Source organism: Oncorhynchus mykiss, chromosome 7 (assembly GCF_057628025.1).
Source record: "Oncorhynchus mykiss isolate SJ-2025 chromosome 7, ASM5762802v1, whole genome shotgun sequence".
Lineage (NCBI taxonomy): Eukaryota > Metazoa > Chordata > Actinopteri > Salmoniformes > Salmonidae > Oncorhynchus > Oncorhynchus mykiss.
The window spans coordinates 11,026,319-11,045,248 of record NC_143028.1 but is presented as its reverse complement, the minus strand read 5'-3'; the positions used below and the strand labels follow the sequence as shown (position 1 = coordinate 11,045,248).

General features: G+C 44.9%; 1 protein-coding gene across 2 annotated transcripts; it reads right to left on the bottom strand.

The window, feature by feature from the left end:
- Positions 1 to 562: 562 nt before the first annotated feature.
- LOC110528863 (SLIT and NTRK-like protein 3) lies at positions 563 to 17,902 on the bottom strand. 2 transcript variants are annotated; one of them, XM_021611023.3, is made up of 10 exons: positions 17,631 to 17,902; positions 13,510 to 13,794; positions 13,064 to 13,315; positions 12,735 to 12,850; positions 11,864 to 12,495; positions 11,309 to 11,499; positions 9,932 to 10,035; positions 9,634 to 9,853; positions 9,257 to 9,383; positions 563 to 3,755 (listed from the first exon to the last, which is right to left on the bottom strand). In XM_021611023.3, exons 2-10 carry the CDS (start codon positions 13,732 to 13,734, stop codon positions 2,680 to 2,682), a joined length of 2,943 nt encoding a protein of 980 aa, XP_021466698.3. In that variant the 5' UTR covers positions 13,735 to 13,794; positions 17,631 to 17,902; the 3' UTR covers positions 563 to 2,679. The 2 variants fall into 2 exon arrangements, with proteins under 2 accessions (XP_021466698.3, XP_090096387.1); XM_090240261.1 differs by lacking the exon at positions 17,631 to 17,902 and adding an exon at positions 17,128 to 17,298.
- Positions 17,903 to 18,930: the final 1,028 nt, after the last annotated feature.

Here is an 18,930-nt window from a genome sequence, read left to right as displayed (position 1 = left end):
ATATCTCCTCCCACCAACCACCTTAGACGTGTGTATATGCATTTGTGTTGTGTTGCGATACCTCTAACTGGCTCTAAGAGCAGATTGTTGGTCTCCCTCCTGTAGCAGTCAGAGGAACAGCAGGCGGCAGAGACCTCAAAGACCAAATGAATTCACCACATGGCACCTCACTACACTCACTGCCCCTAGGCTCCACAGCCTACGATGTCCTCCTCACAAATAGATTGTATAGATTTCCTACCATTAATACGGCAGATTTCACGCTATTAGAGACTATCTATATCCTTCAATGTTTCATGTCCTAAGGCCTTTCTTTCTCTACTCACTGTTACGCTTGTTATTCTCTCTCGCTCTCTTTTTGTTTGTAAGGGCTTAACACTGCTTTTAGACTTCATACCTCAAAATACTGCCTTCATGCATCATTAGAGGACAGCGGAGTATGTGTGTGTATATGTGTGACATACTACATCAAACAGCAAGAACGAGCCTGCTCTAAATGTACTACTCTGGGCCAGTGTGTGTGTGTGTGTGTGTGTTAGGCACAGTGTAATTCAGGCCATGGTTTTAGAGTAGCACCCTTTATTGTATATATGTGGTCACTGTAGAGAAGGCTAAACCAGATGCAGAACTGTCCTTTACACCAGGGCTGGCCAAACTTCCTCCTGCAGAGATACCATCTGAACAAGCTGCTTTTCATCGCTAAAATGAAGAGTGTTTATGTTGGGCTGGAGCAAAAGCCTACACCTACAGTAGGGTCGTTACTAGCTTCCACAGCCTATTTTGACAATTTCTCTTCTTAAAATTTGATTTTAAACCTAACAATAATCTTAATCCTAACATGAACTACACTGCTAACTTTATGCCTTACACTAACCTTAAATTAAGACCAAAAAGCCAACAACAAAAAAAACCATATTTTTTTTATATGTGGCCAATCTTGACTTTGTGGTTGTGCTAACCAGCGGAAACCACCCTGTATCTCTCCAGGAGGATTGGCCATCTCTGCTATACACTGATATAATATGATCCCATACAGTAGCAAAGCTCCAACACACAAGAAACTAAGAATAAATATATTCACAATTTCCTCTAATATTTGTAGGAGATAAAAGCATAAAAGGTACCTCCTTTAAAAGATAATCAATATTTAATAGAAGTGTCTCTCCCGTGTCGAAACGCTTCGTCCTGGTTTTCTGTTCTTTTTCCCACTTTAAATCCAATGAAGTGACTTGACTGCCATTGTCCGATGAAAGTAGTCAAGTCAACATCCCCTTTAGGAGTTTATAGCTGTGTCTCATGGTTCTCTCGCATCCCAAAGGTCCTTATATTCCACCTGAGAACAAACACACTCAGAGCCCTATTCAGGAAATGCAAACATACAAAGGCAAATAAACTCTTACAAATGCAAATATACTCCTCTGTCTCTTCACATGAGGAAGGCTACTTTCGACTATAATCCGGGAAATACAGTTTCAGCTTTTGATTGAATAGGGCCCTCAATATCCCAGAGCAGCTCTGAGTCCCAGCCATTAGCCATTAGTATTCAAACCTCTGTTTAGATAAATAGATCTGTGTTCCTAGAAAAATAAGCCTTGACCACTTGCTGGCTGCTGCCCTGGTCAAATACGTGTGTCAAATACATTCAAATACTGTACTTGAGCTGCCTTTGAGTTAGTTTGCCCAGTACAACTGTGGCACCAACAGAATAGCCCCATAAGTGTGTAAGCTAAATCCAAACTCATCTCAAGCACTTTTTTGAAAGTATCGGACATGTGTATTAGACCCAGGTCTGGCTGCTAGTTGCTAAGGCACTTGACTGTGTCATATCTCCCTCTTTCCACACCACAGGAGGCTAGTGAGAGGAGGACGGCTCATAATAATGGCTGGGATGGAGTGAATGGAATGGTACCGAACACGTTTGATACCATTCCATTATTCTGTTCCAGCCATTACAATGAGCCCGTCCTCCTCAATGAAGGTACCACCAGCCGCATGTGGTCCACAGTAACACTCAGACACAGTGACACTAATACCAGGGATGTAGTGTCCAGGGTAAACACACTTCAACACCTCTTCCACGTTCTTTTCATATGGAAAGTGTTACATGCTACATTAGTCGCCCATCAGACTGGGACTCTGCGTTCACACCCCCTTCTCTTTACCACTTCATTCCTGACTCCTCCCTGTGTCTCAGTCTCTCTCTCTCTCTCTCTCTCTCGCTCTCTCACTCACTGTGCTTCATGGTGTTATTGGAGAGGCAGAGCAACTGAGTGTCTCATCAGCAGGTCTTTAGAGAGCAAACATGAACACACACACACCCACTGTATTGTCTAACATGAACACACACCCACCAGGGAAAGAGAGCGAAGGTCTGTACCTACCACAAAGATACACAATGAACACACACCCACCACATTGTCTTGTTTTGTGATGCGGGGAATAAAAAAAGCCTGATCTGATACTTAGTCATCAATGGTACAAAAAATAATTGCTAGTCTCAGGCACTGATCTAGGATCAGCTTATCCTTTCCAAAGCCTCATCTAAGAGTAACTTCATGCTAGTCTTAACAGCTCTCCCCACACACAGGTTTACCTCTGCATATCAACATGTTCAAGACATGACATATTACAGGAGCCATTTCTTGTCATCGCCAGTGGTTCCATAGTAACATTTATCTATTAGAACTGATAAGATCTGTCCAGGACTTCCATGTAATCCGGCTTGGTACTGAGTCTCATTCTCAACTCTCGTGGAAACTCTGAGTTCTGGCTCTGATTACTACTGCTTGGCCCCGCGCACGCTGTCATTGTAGTAACCACGAGTGATTGGCTGGCTCTAGTTTCCTCTTTGGGTTCGGGGGGCTGAGGGGGTTGTGGAGGGTGGGGATAGCGGGGTGGTGGGGGACGTGCATACATGTCCGGCAGGTCTCGGAACTCTGGGACGGCGCCGGACATTCCAGAGATCCCAAACAGGCAGTCAACCAATCCCACCTTGGGGGTGGGCCCCTGGCTGTCTATGACCGTTGGGCAGAGGGTCCCGTTTCCGTGGAGATCTGAAAGAGGGGGTCCCACTGCGCCGGCAACGGTACTGATGGAGGGGGGGGACACCTCCATATTCCATTCTCTCTCTCTCTCTGCCACCAAATGATAGTGTCCTTCGCTCTCTCTCCCCCCCCCTGAGCGGTGTCTTCCCACGTTCCCTTTCTCTTTAGAGGCAGAGAACTGCTGCTGTTGCTGCCTCACCACTGAATCATCCTCATTCTTATAGACTGGGCTACTGCACATGTGTGTTGAGGGACTGAGGTTAGGGTTGGGGCCAGGGACGACGGGGAGGATGCTATCGTAGACGAGGCTATGCTGCAAGGCAGACGGAGGAGGGGTCTTTGGTACCGGTAACCTGTGGTGCTGCTGCTCGGTGAATATCCCACATTCCATCTGGATCCCGGCCAGATCCACCTCACCCTGTCGCCGGAACGGCAGCTTGTCCCGCCTCCTCAGGGCATAGGCGATCAGCGCCGCTGCCGCAAAGAACGCCGACACGAACAGTACCAGCAGGCTGAGCACCAACACCGACAGAGGGATGGAAGCCTTGGTGATGGGACCCAGGGGGCCATTGCCTGGCACGGGGTAGCCCAGAGAGAAATCTCCGTCTGGGGCTGTGGAGCTGTTCCACTCCCCCTGGTTCTCCACCGTGGCCTGGTGGGTGTGCAGGTCTGGACAGAGTAGGTCCAGGGAAAGAGAGCGAAGGTCTGTACCTACAACAAAGATACACAATGAAAAGAAAGGCACTTTCTTTAAGTCACTGAAGTACAACAAACCAAACAAATAATGGAACAACAGTGGAAGAGCCCCATGCATTCACCTACACTGCACACCTGTGTAGAGGAGCGTCAACTTCACACATCCATGCCAGACATCAACCACATTGAAGATATGCAAGGAAAAAAAACCTGTTCCAGCATAGGACAATCAGCCTTCTTGCTGCAAAAAGGGCGGCATGCACCTCCAAACGGTACTCAGACGCCTGTAGGAGACAGAGAACCAGCAGGGTCCTGATGAAGACTGAGGAAGACTACTTCTCCATGGAGAACAGTGGAGAGCACCAAAAGTGCCTCCAATCTCTCTTCTTTCTTCAAGCTAACTGGTGTCATATGGTTTCACATTCTGTCCCCTTTCATAAATGTAGCCTTTTTCCACATCCTCCCATTCTTACAGGTCACAACCCTCTGATTCCTTCCACCGTCATCCTATGCTGTTTATTTGCTATATAGCACCGATTCAGAGCTGTTATGAACAACTAAAACAACATATTTCAATGTATTTGAGAATATCTAATGAAGGAGAATACATTTTAATTGATTAAAGGTTCATTTTGTGCATTTGTATAGCTGAAAAGGTCCCTGTCCCACTATTCAAACACAATAAAATAACGAGGCTATATACATGGGGATACCGAGTCAATGTGCAGGGGTACAGGCTAGTCGAGGTAATTTGTACATGTAGGTAGGGGTAAAGTGACTATGCATAGATAATAAACAGCAGTCTTATGGCTTGGGGGTAGAAGCTGTTATGGAGCCTTTTGGACCTAGACTTGGCGCTCCGGTACCGCTTGCCGTGTGGAAGCAGAGAGAACAGCCTATGACTTGGATGACTGGAGTCTTTGACAATTTTTTGGGCCTTCCTCTGACACAGCCTAGTATATAGGTCCTGGATGTCAGGAAGCTTGGCCCCAAGTGATGTACTGGGCCGTACGTACTACCCTCTGTAGCGCCTTACGGTCAGATGCGAAGCAGTTGCCATACCAGGCGGTGATGCAACCGGTGCTCTCGATGGTGCAGATGCAGAACTTTTTGAGGATCTAGGGACCCATGCCAAATCTTTTCAGTCTCCTGAGGGGGAAAGGTGTTGTCGCGCCCTCTTCAAGACTGCCTTATACAGCTCGTAGAGTGTGGTCTCAGGGCCAGCATCGGTTTGTGGTGTTAAATAGACGGCTAAGAAAAATATAGATAGTATCTACCAAGAGAGTTTGTGGTCTACAGCTTATCATGAGGTCCTCTACCTCAGGTGAGCAATACCTCGAGACTTCCTTAATATTAGACATTGCGCACCAGCTGTTTTTGACAAATAGACACACACCACCACCCTTCGTCTTACCGGACTTAGCTGTTCTGTCCTGCCGATGCACAGAAAAAACAGCCTACTGTATAATTTCTGTGTCGTCGTTCAGCCACGACTCTGTGAAACATAAGATATTGCAGTTTTTAATGTCCTGTTGGTAGGATAGTCTTGAACGGAGCTCATCCAGTTTATTCTCCAGTGATTGCAAGTTGGCCAATAGAACGGATGGTAGAGGTGGGTTACCCACTCGCCGACGAATTCTCACAAGGCACCCGGATCTGCGCCACCTGTATCTATGTCTTTTCTTCATGTGAATGATGCTCCTGGTCCAGGAGCAAGAGAATATCCTTCGCATTGAACTCATTAAAGAACAAATCTTTGTCCAGTTCGAGGTGAGTAATCGCTGTTCTGATATCCAGATGCTCTTTTCGGTCATAAGAGACGGTAGCAGAAACATTATGTACAAAATATGTTACAAACAATGCAAAAAAAACACACAAAAAAAGCACAATTGGTTAGGAGCCCAAAAAACATCAGCCATCCCCTTCTGCACCATTACCATGATACAGCCTACAGTAGCAGCCAATGTGTAGTGTTCAACGGAGGAATACATTCCATGAGACTTTTGAAAGCATTCACCTTTTTAGCCACGTGTCCTTCAAACAAGTACGCTATATATGCAAGAGTATGTGGACAACCCTTCAAATTAGTGGATTTGGCTATTTCAGCCACACCCGTTGCTGACAGGTGTATAAAATCGAGCACCCGGTCATGCAATCTCTATAGACAAACATTAGCAGTAGAATGGCCTTACTGAAGAGCTCAGTGACTTTCAAAGTGGCACAGTCATAACATGCCACCTTTCTAACAAGTCAGCCCCGGTCAACTGTAAATGCTGTTATTGTGAAGTGTAAACGTGTAGGAGAAACAATGGCTCAGCCGCGAAGAGGTAGGCCACACAAGCTCACAGAATGGGAGTGCATGCAAAAATCATCTGTCCTCGGTTGCAACACTCACTACCGAGTTCCAAACTGCCTCTGGAAGCAAAGTCAGCACAATAACTATTTTTCGGAAGCTTCATGAAATGGGTTTCCATGGCCGAGTAGCCGCACACAAGCCTAAGATCATAATGCGCAATGCCAAGAGTCGCTGCCATTGGACTCTGGAGCAGTGGAAATGCATTCTCTGGAGTGATGAATCATTCTTCATCATCTGGCATCAGACAAATCTGGTATTGGTGGATACCTGGAGAACATTTCCTGCCTGAATGTATAGAGCCAACTGTTAAGTTTGGTGGAGGAGGAATAATAGTCTGGGGCAGTTTTTCATCGTTTGGGCTAGGCCCCTTATTTGTAGTGAAGGGAAATCTTAACACTACAGCATACAATTACATTCTAGACGATTCTGTGCTTCCGACTATGTGGCAACAGTTTGGGGAAGACCCTTTCCTGTTTCAGCATGACAATGCCCCTGTGCACAAAGCGAGGTCCATACATAAATGGTTTGTTGAGATCAGTGTGGAAGAACTTGACTGACCTGCACAGAGCCTTGACCTCAACCCCATCGAACACCTTTGGGATTGGAAAGCCGGCTGCGAGCCTAAACGCCCAACATCAGTGCCCGACCTCACTAATGCTCTTGTTGCTGAATGGAAGCAGCAGCAATGTCCCACCTAGTTTAAAGCCTTCCCAGATGAGTGTAGTCTGTTATAGAAGCAAAGGGGGGGACAGACTCCATATGAATGCCCATGATTTTGTAATGAGACGTTTGACGAGCAGCGGTCCACATACTTTTGGTCATGTTGTGTATGTGACTGAAAATGTTGTTGTATTGTGTTGTATGATGCAAGAAACCACAAGACAAAATACAATTCATTATTATTCCCATACCATTATCATTACAGAGAGTCAGACAAAAACACATGCTACCCTTTGCCTATTGGCTTCTTAGCTTATTCAAGCCGGTCTCAAAATACAACACCCATTAAGATATAAAAAAGCTCTTTACCTTACTCGCTTTTCAACGTTGACTAGAAATGTACATGTTTTGTGGTCTTGTAGGAAGCGTTCACTCCCTTATTGCTGACCAGAAATTAGCTACAACTGGGCTAATAACTCACAAACTAGCATAGAATATGAACAAATGTGCACAGGTGGCTAACGTAAACTCACCCCATTCCGTACAAATGTGCGTAACCGCAACATCCAAACGAGGCTACAAAGAAAACAAATGGGACTGTAGCGATTGTGTTGACTTCAAAATATGGGGTGTGAACTAGGTTTCTATTCAAGCGTTGATCGACATGGTAACGGCTCTATAATATTGTAGAAAAATTGAAAAAACGTGTCATGTCATAACGTACAGCACGCATAAAGCAACTATTTCTGTCTTACAATCTCTCTCCACCAGGTGTAGCACTTCTCCCATCGTTTAAAAACAAGAAATGGACAGTGACGAGGTAAGGGGGGATACCTAGTCATTTTTTTCGTCATCATTGCATGCGATCATCATTCTCAAAGCCGCTGTTTACTTCTAAGATCACTTTAGCACCGCCCTAAAAACCCGATTCAAATTCGACACAAACCTTCAAATAGGTATGTAATGACACATTATATAAACTCTTTATAGTGTTTTGTTTACATTTTAGAGGCGATAAGGTGATAAGTTGGACAGATCGAGTGAAAAAAGCAATTTTCCCACACGACATCTGTCCTTCTCACTATCACGCATTAGTTTCGCTTCCCCACCCACAATTTTTAAAAAGACCGACGGTGCTCATTGCCTGCTTGAATTATGCAGAAACAGGCAGTGTTCAGGTCATGTAATTGATTTTGTTGGAAAGGGGAGAAATTGTGCTTTACAATGGTATTGACATTACAGTTGATCTGGAAGTATTACGTTTTGGGGGGCTAAAATAAGGGCAATTGTACAGACCAAGGCGATGTAGGAGTTTACGTTACATGCATTGATCTCAAAACAAACACAACTTCTTGCGAACGCTCGTGTCTGTCAATGCAATATAATCCTCCTCCGCTGCGCTCTGCTTAAAAGAAAATCACATACTAAATCTTGTGTTTTTGGTATGTTTCATTGAATGCGGCTAATATGTTGATTCTATCACAATTCCCTAAACAGAAGGAAACGCTAATAGCGTAGACTAACGGGGCAAAGTCTAGTATAGCTCAATCTCGTGCTTCTCGCACAGGTTTCTATTTCCTCTGCGGTCAGTTTATAGGGAACATTGCTCCTGAAATCCTTTGTTTTGGACTTTGCGTGCAAGGAGAGTTTTCTGAAGACCGTTGGTTCCAGACAGATATGTAAAACGGTTGTCCAGCTCAATCTCATCTTCCCAGATTTGAATGTGAGGAAGAGTGCGTGTTCTATGTTTGTTACTTTTGTATCTGTTATTAATGGCTATCTTTTCCCTGAACATTCCTGTCTCTATTCATATTCAGGACGTTCAAACTCCTGGTCATTTTACCATTTCATCAAATACTATGGAAATATACCTTTTCCCTTCCTTTCATTTAGCATTATACAAACACCTGTATTATTCATTCATTCTTTACATTCAGCACAATGATCCTGTTTATTTCCTAATAAATCCGTTGTTCATAAAGTATCTACTGTTCTCCATGAATGCATTGCCTTGCCATTTAACAGTACTCAATTACCTTCAGATAGAATCATGTGGTCATTGTATTTATCCCTTGTTGCTAAGTGCTGACTCAGAACAAACAAGTGGTGCCCGATTAATGAATTCACATAGGCACTCCTTTACACCTGAGAAGTGTCAAGGGGAGAGGAATGGTGAATGGTGTGGTAATGTTGACTGTGCTAGAAAAATAAATAGAGCCGCACACTCTATATATACAGTATATAAACTCCTTTTCATTTATTGGGTAAAACACCAATGTTTCGGCAGACGTTCGGAAGCCTTCAGATGTTGCTGTTTTACCCAATAAATGACTGGGCGTTTATATACAGAGAGAGTGTGCGTCTCTCTTTTTTTTATAGCTTGCAGTTTATTCACCATTATTAAGCACCTCTACACAAAATAATGTTCTCTGGGTGTGCGCCAGCTCATGCTTTTTATTAGAATGTTAACTGTGCTGCCATGAGCCTTAGACCCCGGTACCTGTGGTCTCTTCTGGTGAGTGACAGACCACCTCCCCCACCACCACCACCGCACTCAGGCCCTCCAGCCAGCGCTTCAGAGGGGCCGCACCACACCGGCACTCCCATGGGTTCTGCTGCAGGTCCACCTGGGAGGAGATGATGGGAAAAGCTTTATTTCAGTCTGTTTCCATAGAAATGTGATTGGTGCCATACAAAATGAGGAACATCTGGACTAGTCAAGTTAGATGCTCTAGAATCCCCTTTACTGACAGACACACCTGTGCCCATACACATTACACACACACACCTATACTCATACACACTGCCCCGCTACACACCCTGTCTGCACACACACCTAACCCCCTACAAACACCCCTCCCCATCCCTTCCTCCTACCTGCACCAGTCCAGTGAGGTGCTCTAACACCCCCTCTACAGGCAGGCTGAGGAAGTGGTTGTTGCGGAGGTTGAGGCGAGAGAGGGAGATGCCCTGGAACACTCCGACAGGAAGTGACCTCAGCAGGTTGGCGTTGAGGAAGAGCAGCTGGAGAGACGGCATGGGGCTGAACACTCCTGCCTCCACCACACCGATCTCATTATACTCAAAGTACAGGTACCTACAAGGAGACATGATCATACAGGACCCAGGAACGTGTGTGTGTGTGAGTGAGTGTGTGTGTGACAGTCAGTCCTACCTGAGGTTAAGTAGACCCAGGAACATGTGTGGGCTGAGCCTCTGCAGGTTGTTGCCGTTCAGATAGAGACTCCTCAGGGTCGGCAGGCTGGAGAACGCTCCCTCCTGGAGAACCAGACAGAGAGAAAGACAGAGAGAGAGAGACAGGGACAGAGAGAGAGAGAGGGGGAGAGAGAGAGAGAGAGAAAGAGGGACAGAGAGAGAAAGAGGGACAGAGAGAGAGAGGGGAGAGAGAGAGAGTGAGAGAGAGACAGAGAGAGAGAGACAGAGAGAGAGATACAGAGAGAGATAAAGAGAGACCGAGAGAGAGAGAGACAGAGAAAGAGAGCGAGAGAGAAAGAGAAGGTAAATACAGGGACTTCATGTCCATTGTGCCACAGGGCCCCTCAATGTTATCCAGGTGTATGCTGAAATCCAGGTTATAGGCCTAATGTTTTGTTTTTTACGCATAATTAAATCATAGATATCAAACGTGGCCATCAGTGCTCCCGGTGTATGACGCCTCAGGCTGAAGACAATCTGAACCCTAGGAGATTTTCTGCCTAAAGACACCATGAATAAAGGAGATCCTCTGGCTAATGACAACCTGAATAAAGGAGATCTCCTGGCTAATGACAACCTGAATAAAGGAGATCTCCTGGCTAATGACAACCTGAATAAAGGAGATCCTCTGGCTAAAGACAACCTGAATAAAGAAGATCCTCTGGCTAATGACAACCTGAATAAAGGAGATCATCTGGCTAATGACAACCTGAATAAAGGAGATCTCCTGGCTAATGACAACCTGAATAAAGGAGATCCTCTGGCTAATGACAACCTGAATAAAGGAGATTATCTGGCTAATGACAACCTGAATAAAGGAGATTGTCTGGCTAATGGCAACCTGAATAAAGGAGATTGTCTGGCTAATGACAACCTGAATAAAGGAGATCCTCTGGCTAATGACAACCTGAATAAAGGAGATCCTCTGGCTAATGACAACCTGAATAAAGGAGATCATCTGGCTAATGACAACCTGAATAAAGGAGATCTCCTGGCTAATGACAACCTGAATAAAGGAGATCCGCTGGCTAATGACAACCTGAATAAAGGAGATCTCCTGGCTAATGACAACCTGAATAAAGGAGATCCTCTGGCTAAAGACAACCTGAATAAAGGAGATCTCCTGGCTAACGACAACCTGAATAAAGGAGATCCCCCGGCTAATGACAACCTGAATAAATGAGATCCTCTGGCTAAAGTCAACCTGAATAAAGGAGATCCCCTGGCTAAACACAAGCTGAATAAAGGAGATATTCTGGCTAATGACAACCTGAATAAATGAGATCTCCTGGCTAATGACAACCTGAATAAATGAGATCTCCTGGCTAATGACAACCTGAATAAAGGAGATCCGGTTGTTTCCCAGGTGAAGTAGATCCAGACTGGAAAAATTCCAGAAATCTGACTTATAGATCCGCTGGATGAGGTTGCCGCTGAGGTACAGCTTCCGTCCGTTGAGGGGGCGTGGCATGAGCTGGGACACGTTGTTGAAGCCACTCTCCTTACAGTTGACTGTCAATCCTAGGTCTGGAACAATTATACTGAATCAACTTTATTTGTTCAGCTCTTTTCATACAATTCAGCCCAAAGTGTTTTGCATTGAGCACATACAGTATGCAAAGCTAGTCTCAGCAGTATGACATTATCAGACACAGTGGGGCAACTTCCTGTTTACAGACAACCACATAAATCACATTTGTCCCCTGTGCATAGTGCCATGATTGTCCCTGTTAGTTTGTGTCCCTTGTGGCTTGCCCACATTGAGAATAGCACAATAGTAGCAGTCTTGGCAAATTCAAATCTTGCTGTTGTTTATATCTGTTATCAGGAAGTCACCCTGCTGTGTGTGATGTCATACTGCTGAGCCAAAGAAGTCCCATCCAAACTGTACCTGAGATGTGGAGGTTACAGGTGCACCCCAGAGGACATATGATGGGGATGGGGGGGCGAGTCTGGTACCCTGCGATGGGAGGGGGCTGGTTGGGGAGGAGGCTACGCTGGGTGGGGGGCGTCCTGGAGGGCCGGGGACGCTTAGTGGGCCGAGGGGACCTCTCTCTCCCCCTCCGCTCCGCCGATGATGAAGTTGACGAAGATGAGGTATGTGTGTTCTGATGGTGAACCATGGAGGACGGCTTGGTGGGTCTGGGCCTCCCAGAGTTGGGGTTCGCTTTTGGGTTAGAGGGCGGATGCTGAGGAGGCTGTACCCCTCCGTGCTTCTCCCTCTCTCCCTCCTTCTCCCCCTCTCCCTCCACCTCTCCGGCACACAGTTCTTTGCGTGGTATCTCCCTCAGGTCTTTCCCGTGCAGGTGGAAGGGGTATTCGCAGGTGATGTCCCCCACCACTGCGGTGTAGGGGATGTGTCCCAGCCAGGTCTGCAGCTGGACAGCCTCACAGCCACAGATCCAGGGGTTCTCCTCCAGCTGGAGCTCCATCAGGCTGCGGCCCACGTACTCCAGGGTCCCGGCGTAGGCCAGGCTCTTCAGACGGTTCCCCCGCAGGTCCAGGTGAGTCAGAGACACAGATCTGGGGGTGGAAGGGATCATTACGGCTGGGGTCAATTCCATTTCAATTCAGGAATGAAATTTCCACACTGCGAAAAATTGGAATTGGAATTGGTGATCATGTTATTGAAGAATAAGGAACATGACTGATGCATGTTATAAATGTGATTGAAAACAACTTTTTCAGACAGTTACCTTGGTCAGAGTGAGAAACAGACCCATGATGTGGACATAGTGCATGGTTATTAAGCAGGTAGATACCTGAAGAGGTGAGGAGGCAGAGCAGGGATCAGGTTGTCGTTGAGGATGAGCACTCGTAATTTAAGCAGGTAGCGTAGCGCCCCACTGTCGATGCGTTTGATGACGTTGTAGTCGGCCTGTAGGTAGAGGGGATAGAGGGAAAGTCAAAGTGTTCAAATGTGACATTTTGACACAAACAGGAACTCATCAGGCTCAGGAGATCACACATAACTTATTGATTATCGTTGTCACAGTAAGTATGGATGTAGACTAATCACAGTGATTATTGATGAGGATTGACCACAGTGTTTATTGATGGTTCTAATGGGTAGTAATGATGTCAGGCCTACCTGCAGGTACTCCAGTGCCTCCAGGCCAGAGAAGGTGTCGTTGCGGAAAACCTCCAGCTTGTTCTCGTGGAGGTAGAGGCGTCTCAGTGTCCCCAGACCATGAAACGCCCCGGCACGGATGTCCTGCAGCGCGTTGTTGCCTAGGTTTATCGCCACGGCATTGCTATGGTGCAGGAAGCCGTTGCTATAGAGACGCCTCAAGGAGTTCCTCTGCAGGTTGAGCTTGAAGGGGCGGAGCCAAGACTGGGACACCTGATTGGTTGATTGATTGGTTGGTTGGTTGACTTTATTTAATCGTATACAAATACACATATGCCAAAACAGAAACAGTATATTTAGTGCAGTAATGCAGTACAGTGCAGAACAGGGTTGTTTATTAATATACTACTGCAGTATGTATATTATAAAATGAGGTACATTAGATTAAGCTAATGCAGTGCAGTCACCTGGCTGGCGTTAGTGAAGCCGCGCCCATCACAGTGCACGTGCAACACTCCCTCTTTGACCTCGCACGTGCACGGCTCGAAGCACGGTTCATCCACCTCCTCCTCCGAGCTGTCCACCATAGGGGTGTGTGTGGAGGTGGGCGTTGGGGTGTGTGTGTGAGTGTGTGTCTGGGTCGGGGTCACACAACCCAGGACCACCACAGACAGCAGGGAGAGCCACAGCATCCTACCTCCTCTGCCTTCAGCCCAGCCCAGGGCAGCGGCACACACCCACCCCTCACCACACTGCATACAGAAACACACACATGGCTGCTGTTAAATGGGATCCTATCAGACCCAGCAGAGTGATGCTTATGCATGTCCCTTTGTTTGTGAACTACTGGCACCATCGCGTTAACATTACTGTTCCTGGTTGTACTCTGGTTTCACATCCTGGAACCAACACTTGGACTGGTACCAGAATAAACTTGGTTTTCACATGAGTGAAAATATCATTTTATATCGTATATAGATATATGAGTTATAGTGCTATATTTAAGGGGATGTGGTATATGGCCAATATAACACGGCTAAGGGCTGTTCTTAGGCACAACGCAACGCAGAGTAAATATTATTATAAACTGGGTGGTTCGACCCCTAAATGCTGATTGGCTGACAGCCGTGGTATATCAGACCGTATACCACAGGTATGACAAAACATTTATTTTTACTGCTCTAATTACCTTGGTAACCAGTTTATAATAACAATAAAGCACCTCAGGGATATGTGATATATGGCCATTCTACCACGGCTAAAGGCTGTGTCTTGACACCCCGCGTTGTGTCATGCGTAAAAACAGCCCTTAGCTGGTATATTGGCCATATACCACACCCCCTCTGACCTTATTGCTTAATTATAATATAATTTACATTTATAGTATATATATTTATATAGGGGTTATAGCACGGTTCAGGATACATACCAGACAGTGACGTGGAAAACACCCATTACATTCATCAACAAGGAACAAACAACAGCAATCCAAGGCCATTATAATACATTAGGTTGATTACCATGATAATACAGCAGATAGCATGAGAGAGGATCTGAAGACCTCTTCGGGACATAAGAGGCTGCTTTAAAATCGTAATGACAGTCAGAGCGATGCTGATGATGACAATAAAATAATAGATTATAAACACAGGGCCGGATGGATGAGAGGAGAAGACTGCACTCGAAAACAAGAGATGCAGTATAATTCTATGCTGTCTTTAACCAGGAAAATGACATCAGGAGAAGGAGTCTCTCTTTGCCTGATTCATGTAACTTGGAGGCCACCATGCAGAAGGTAATGGGCTACTAATCAAAAAACAATAACAATCAGAAGCTACTAGCCAGTTCAATTGCTCCTGCATATAGACAGACAGAGAGCCGTCCTCAGGCTCAATTGCTCCTGCATATAGACAGACACAGAGCCGGCTGGCTACTGGACGAGATTAGTTTAGAAGCAGCTAGCACACACTGAAGAAGGCCATGATAATGAAGGTAAAAAAAGAATAATGAATAATGCAATGATGACAAAAACTACAACTACAACAGCGATAATGTAACAACAAGGACAATGTAATAAATATACAATGATAATGTTACAATAAGGATAATGCAATAAAGTGCAGTGGTAATGTAACAACAAGGACCATGTAACAAAATGTAATGATAATGTAACAATAAGGAGAATGTAATAAAAGGTAATGATGTGAATCAGTGGCTGGGAAAATACTGCAGTACGATAAACAGACAACCTGAGATGAGATGTCAGAGAGAGGTGATTATGGAATGAGAGGAAGAGGACAAGAGGAGAGAAGAGGAGAAGGGGAGTGGAAAAGAAAGGGGGAGAGGAGAGGATGATAGATATGAAAAGAAGACTGGAGAGCAGGGAAAGGAAGATGAGAGACGGGGGAAGAGAAGAAAATAGAAGATTGGAGTGAGGGGGAAATGAGCAGAGGAAGAGAGGGAGCAGAAGAGAGAGAAAAGAAAAGAGAGGACCGGGAAGAGGAGAGGAGGAGCAGAATGTTGTGCTGAAGAGAGAGGATTGATTGCGTAACGATGAGAAACCGTGAGTCAGTCAGTCAAGGCTATCGTGTCGCTTTCTCTCTTGCTCTCTTTCTCTCACACACAGACACACACAGGAGAGCTCCAAGTGAAACGGCTCAAATCTATTGATATTGATTGTATCAAAAGCCTTCTTTTACCCTGCACACAATATAAGGAGAGAGAGAGAGAGAGAGAGAGAGAGAGAGAGAGAGAGAGAAATAGGAGAGAGCGAGAGAGAAATAGAAGGAGAGAGAGAGAGAGAGAAATAGAAGGAGAGAGAGAGAGAGAGAGAGTAGAGAGGTTTGTAGAGTGAGTGGATAAATACATGCAGGTTTGTATTCAGTAGATAAATACATGCAGGTTTGTATTCAGTGGATAAATACATGCAGGTTTGTATTGAGGGGATAAATACATGCAGGTTTGTATTCAGTAGATAAATACATGCAGGTTTGTATTCAGTAGATTAATACATGCAGGTTTGTATTCAGTAGAGAAATACATGCAGGTTTGTATTCAGTAGATAAATACATGCAGGTTTGTATTCAGTAGATAAATACATGCAGGTTTGTATTCAGTAGATTAATACATGCAGGTTTGTATTCAGTAGAGAAATACATGCAGGTTTGTATTCAGTAGATAAATACATGCAGGTTTGTATTCAGTAGATAAATACATGCAGGTTTGTATTCAGTAGATAAATACATGCAGGTTTGTATTCAGTAGATAAATACATGCAGGTTTGTATTCAGTAGATAAATACATGCAGGTTTGTATTGAGGGGATAAATACATGCAGGTTTGTATTGAGGGGATAAATACATGCAGGTTTGTATTGAGGGGATAAATACATGCAGGTTTGTATTCAGTAGATAAATACATGCAGGTTTGTATTGAGGGGATAAATACATGCAGGTTTGTATTCAGTGGATAAATACATGCAGGTTTGTATTGAGGGGATAAATACATGCAGGTTTGTATTCAGTGGATAAATACATGCAGGTTTGTATTGAGGGGATAAATACATGCAGGTTTGTATTCAGTAGATAAATACATGCAGGTTTGTATTGAGGGGATAAATACATGCAGGTTTGTATTCAGTAGATAAATACATGCAGGTTTGTATTGAGGGGATAAATACATGCAGGTTTGTATTCAGTAGATAAATACATGCAGGTTTGTATTGAGGGGATAAATACATGCAGGTTTGTATTCAGTAGATAAATACATGCAGGTTTGTATTCAGTGGACTCTAGTATCCTTTTCACACTATAATTATGAGGTTAAACAAATTGTGCTGGATCAATATTTAAATAGACACTACTGAAGTATTGCAATTTGGTCCTCATTGGATAATGACTGTCTGACCTACAAGACAACACTGTTTACTTCCTCTAGCCACTTGATTGGCTAATAACTCAGGCCCCTCTCTCTCCTGTCACCCTCTCTCATGTTTCATCTCTCCCTCTCACAGAAATATATTCAATCCATCCATCCACTCATCTATCCATTCATCTATGCATCCAGAACAGGTGTGGTTAGACCTACTTTGATTTTCTTTCGTGACTCTTCCTTCCTTGTTTCCTTCCTTCCTACCTTCCTCCCCCTGTTCTCCATCCCACGGCCCTGCACCCTGGCGCAAACCAACCAGCAATGACCGCGGCAGCTGCTTACTACAACACATATTCATGTCACATAATCCCAGCGTCTACCTTTCCTCACGAACCCACTGTCCAACCAGGGCCGATACATAGCTCTCCCTGCCTGGCGCAATCCGGACCCTCTTCCCTAGAAACACAACCTACCATCCAAAATCAAGACTATGTTAATAGCTACATCCATACAATAATGTCAATTAGTAACATTACAGGGCACAATTGTAATTAGAGAATTACTGCATGTCCAAATAGTCATTAATATAACCTATCAAGGCACTAAATCCTTGGCACTAACGCAAACCATTTATATTCGCCTTTGTCTGACTCCCGCTTCCCCTCCCACTAGCGCTAAGAACCATACAGCGGCAGTGGGGAGACGGGGTCTTTACTCACTCAGGTCCCGCGAAGAAATCCACGAACAGCCGATGGGAGACTTTATGCGTTGGCTGTCGACATGTCTGTTTGCTTTTCAGATGCACTCTTCCTTCCCTCTCTCCTTGCCTCTCCTGGAGCGGTTGAGGCGGATGGGGGGAGCAGAGGGAACGTGACAGGACTGCAATGTGGATGAGAGAGATAGAGAGAGAGAGAGAGAACCGTAGAAAAAGCGCACCGCTTCCCCTCTCCAGCGCTCAACAGTGCTGCCCGCGGGAACTCAGCTGCGGCGCGGGACTGCCACCGAACACGCGCATAATGCTGCGTGGAATATTTTAGGAGGATGACTTGTCTCTCCGTCTTTGATAACCGGGTAGCCTAATTAAAGTAAAGAAAAAGAAGTAGCCTAAAGGACAATAAAAGGAAGGAGGAATGAGTGGAGTGAAGTGGGAAACTGGGGAAGTATTCGAAGAAGAAGCTGGTTTGGATTTAGTGCCATGCTTAATTCTATTTGAATTATACAGGCCTAAAGAAAACCACAGTAGGCCTATAGGGCTACAGGGTAGGTTACCTACAGGGTATGTATTTGTAAATAAGGGTTTAAACGTTAAAAACGGGTAGGTCTGTAAAAGTGGCCAAATATTCTTCGTTTTGAATTATTCCTCAATCGAGGGCTGTTGACAGATGACACCACGCAGACATTAGGTTACCTACACTGTTGGCCTAGCTATCTACTGTATCTTCACATGTACAGATGTAAATCATCCTACCCAGGCCTTTAGCTTTACCGACAATAATTCATCATCTCATTACTTTATTCATCTCTGCTCATGCCCTTAAGCACCAACAACGGATTTCTAGAGAACCGATGTTTTAGTTACCATGGCGACCCGCGCCAGTCGGCATCCTTGCAGCATCCTTGCACACCTCGGTAGACTGACTTATCTTCTGCTCTTCTACTGTACTGTATACACAGAATCTACTGTATAGACCGTTTGTACACACACACGCACACACACACACACACACACACACATACACACACACACACGTGTTAATAATAAAAAATGGGAATTGGGCTAGAACAATAATGTGATGGAATGTATGGAGAAAGACTGGCCATAATAGCCAACATCGGACACAGTAACTTCAAAGCAGCTCATTGGCAAGTAAGTTACTGTATTTCATATTGCAGTACACCTACTGTAATCTAAATACAGAATCAAAGCAAGAACTGTGTAATGACACAGTACAATACCGTATAATTGACTGTATTATACAGTAACAAAGTAAATGCTACTGTAATCGTAATGACTGAGTG

Excerpts from the sequence above, each read along its gene's own strand:
- LOC110528863 (XM_090240261.1), bottom strand. The coding sequence starts at position 17,196 with ATGGAGAACAGGGGGAGGAAGGTAGGAAGGAAGGAAACAAGGAAGGAA. Across the intron at positions 12,851-13,063 it reads AGGCACTGGAGTACCTGCAG|GCCGACTACAACGTCATCAA; the intron begins GTAGGCCTGACA and ends CTCTACCTACAG. Across the intron at positions 3,756-9,256 it reads CTCACCAGAAGAGACCACAG|GTACAGACCTTCGCTCTCTT; the intron begins GTACCGGGGTCT and ends TCTTTGTTGTAG.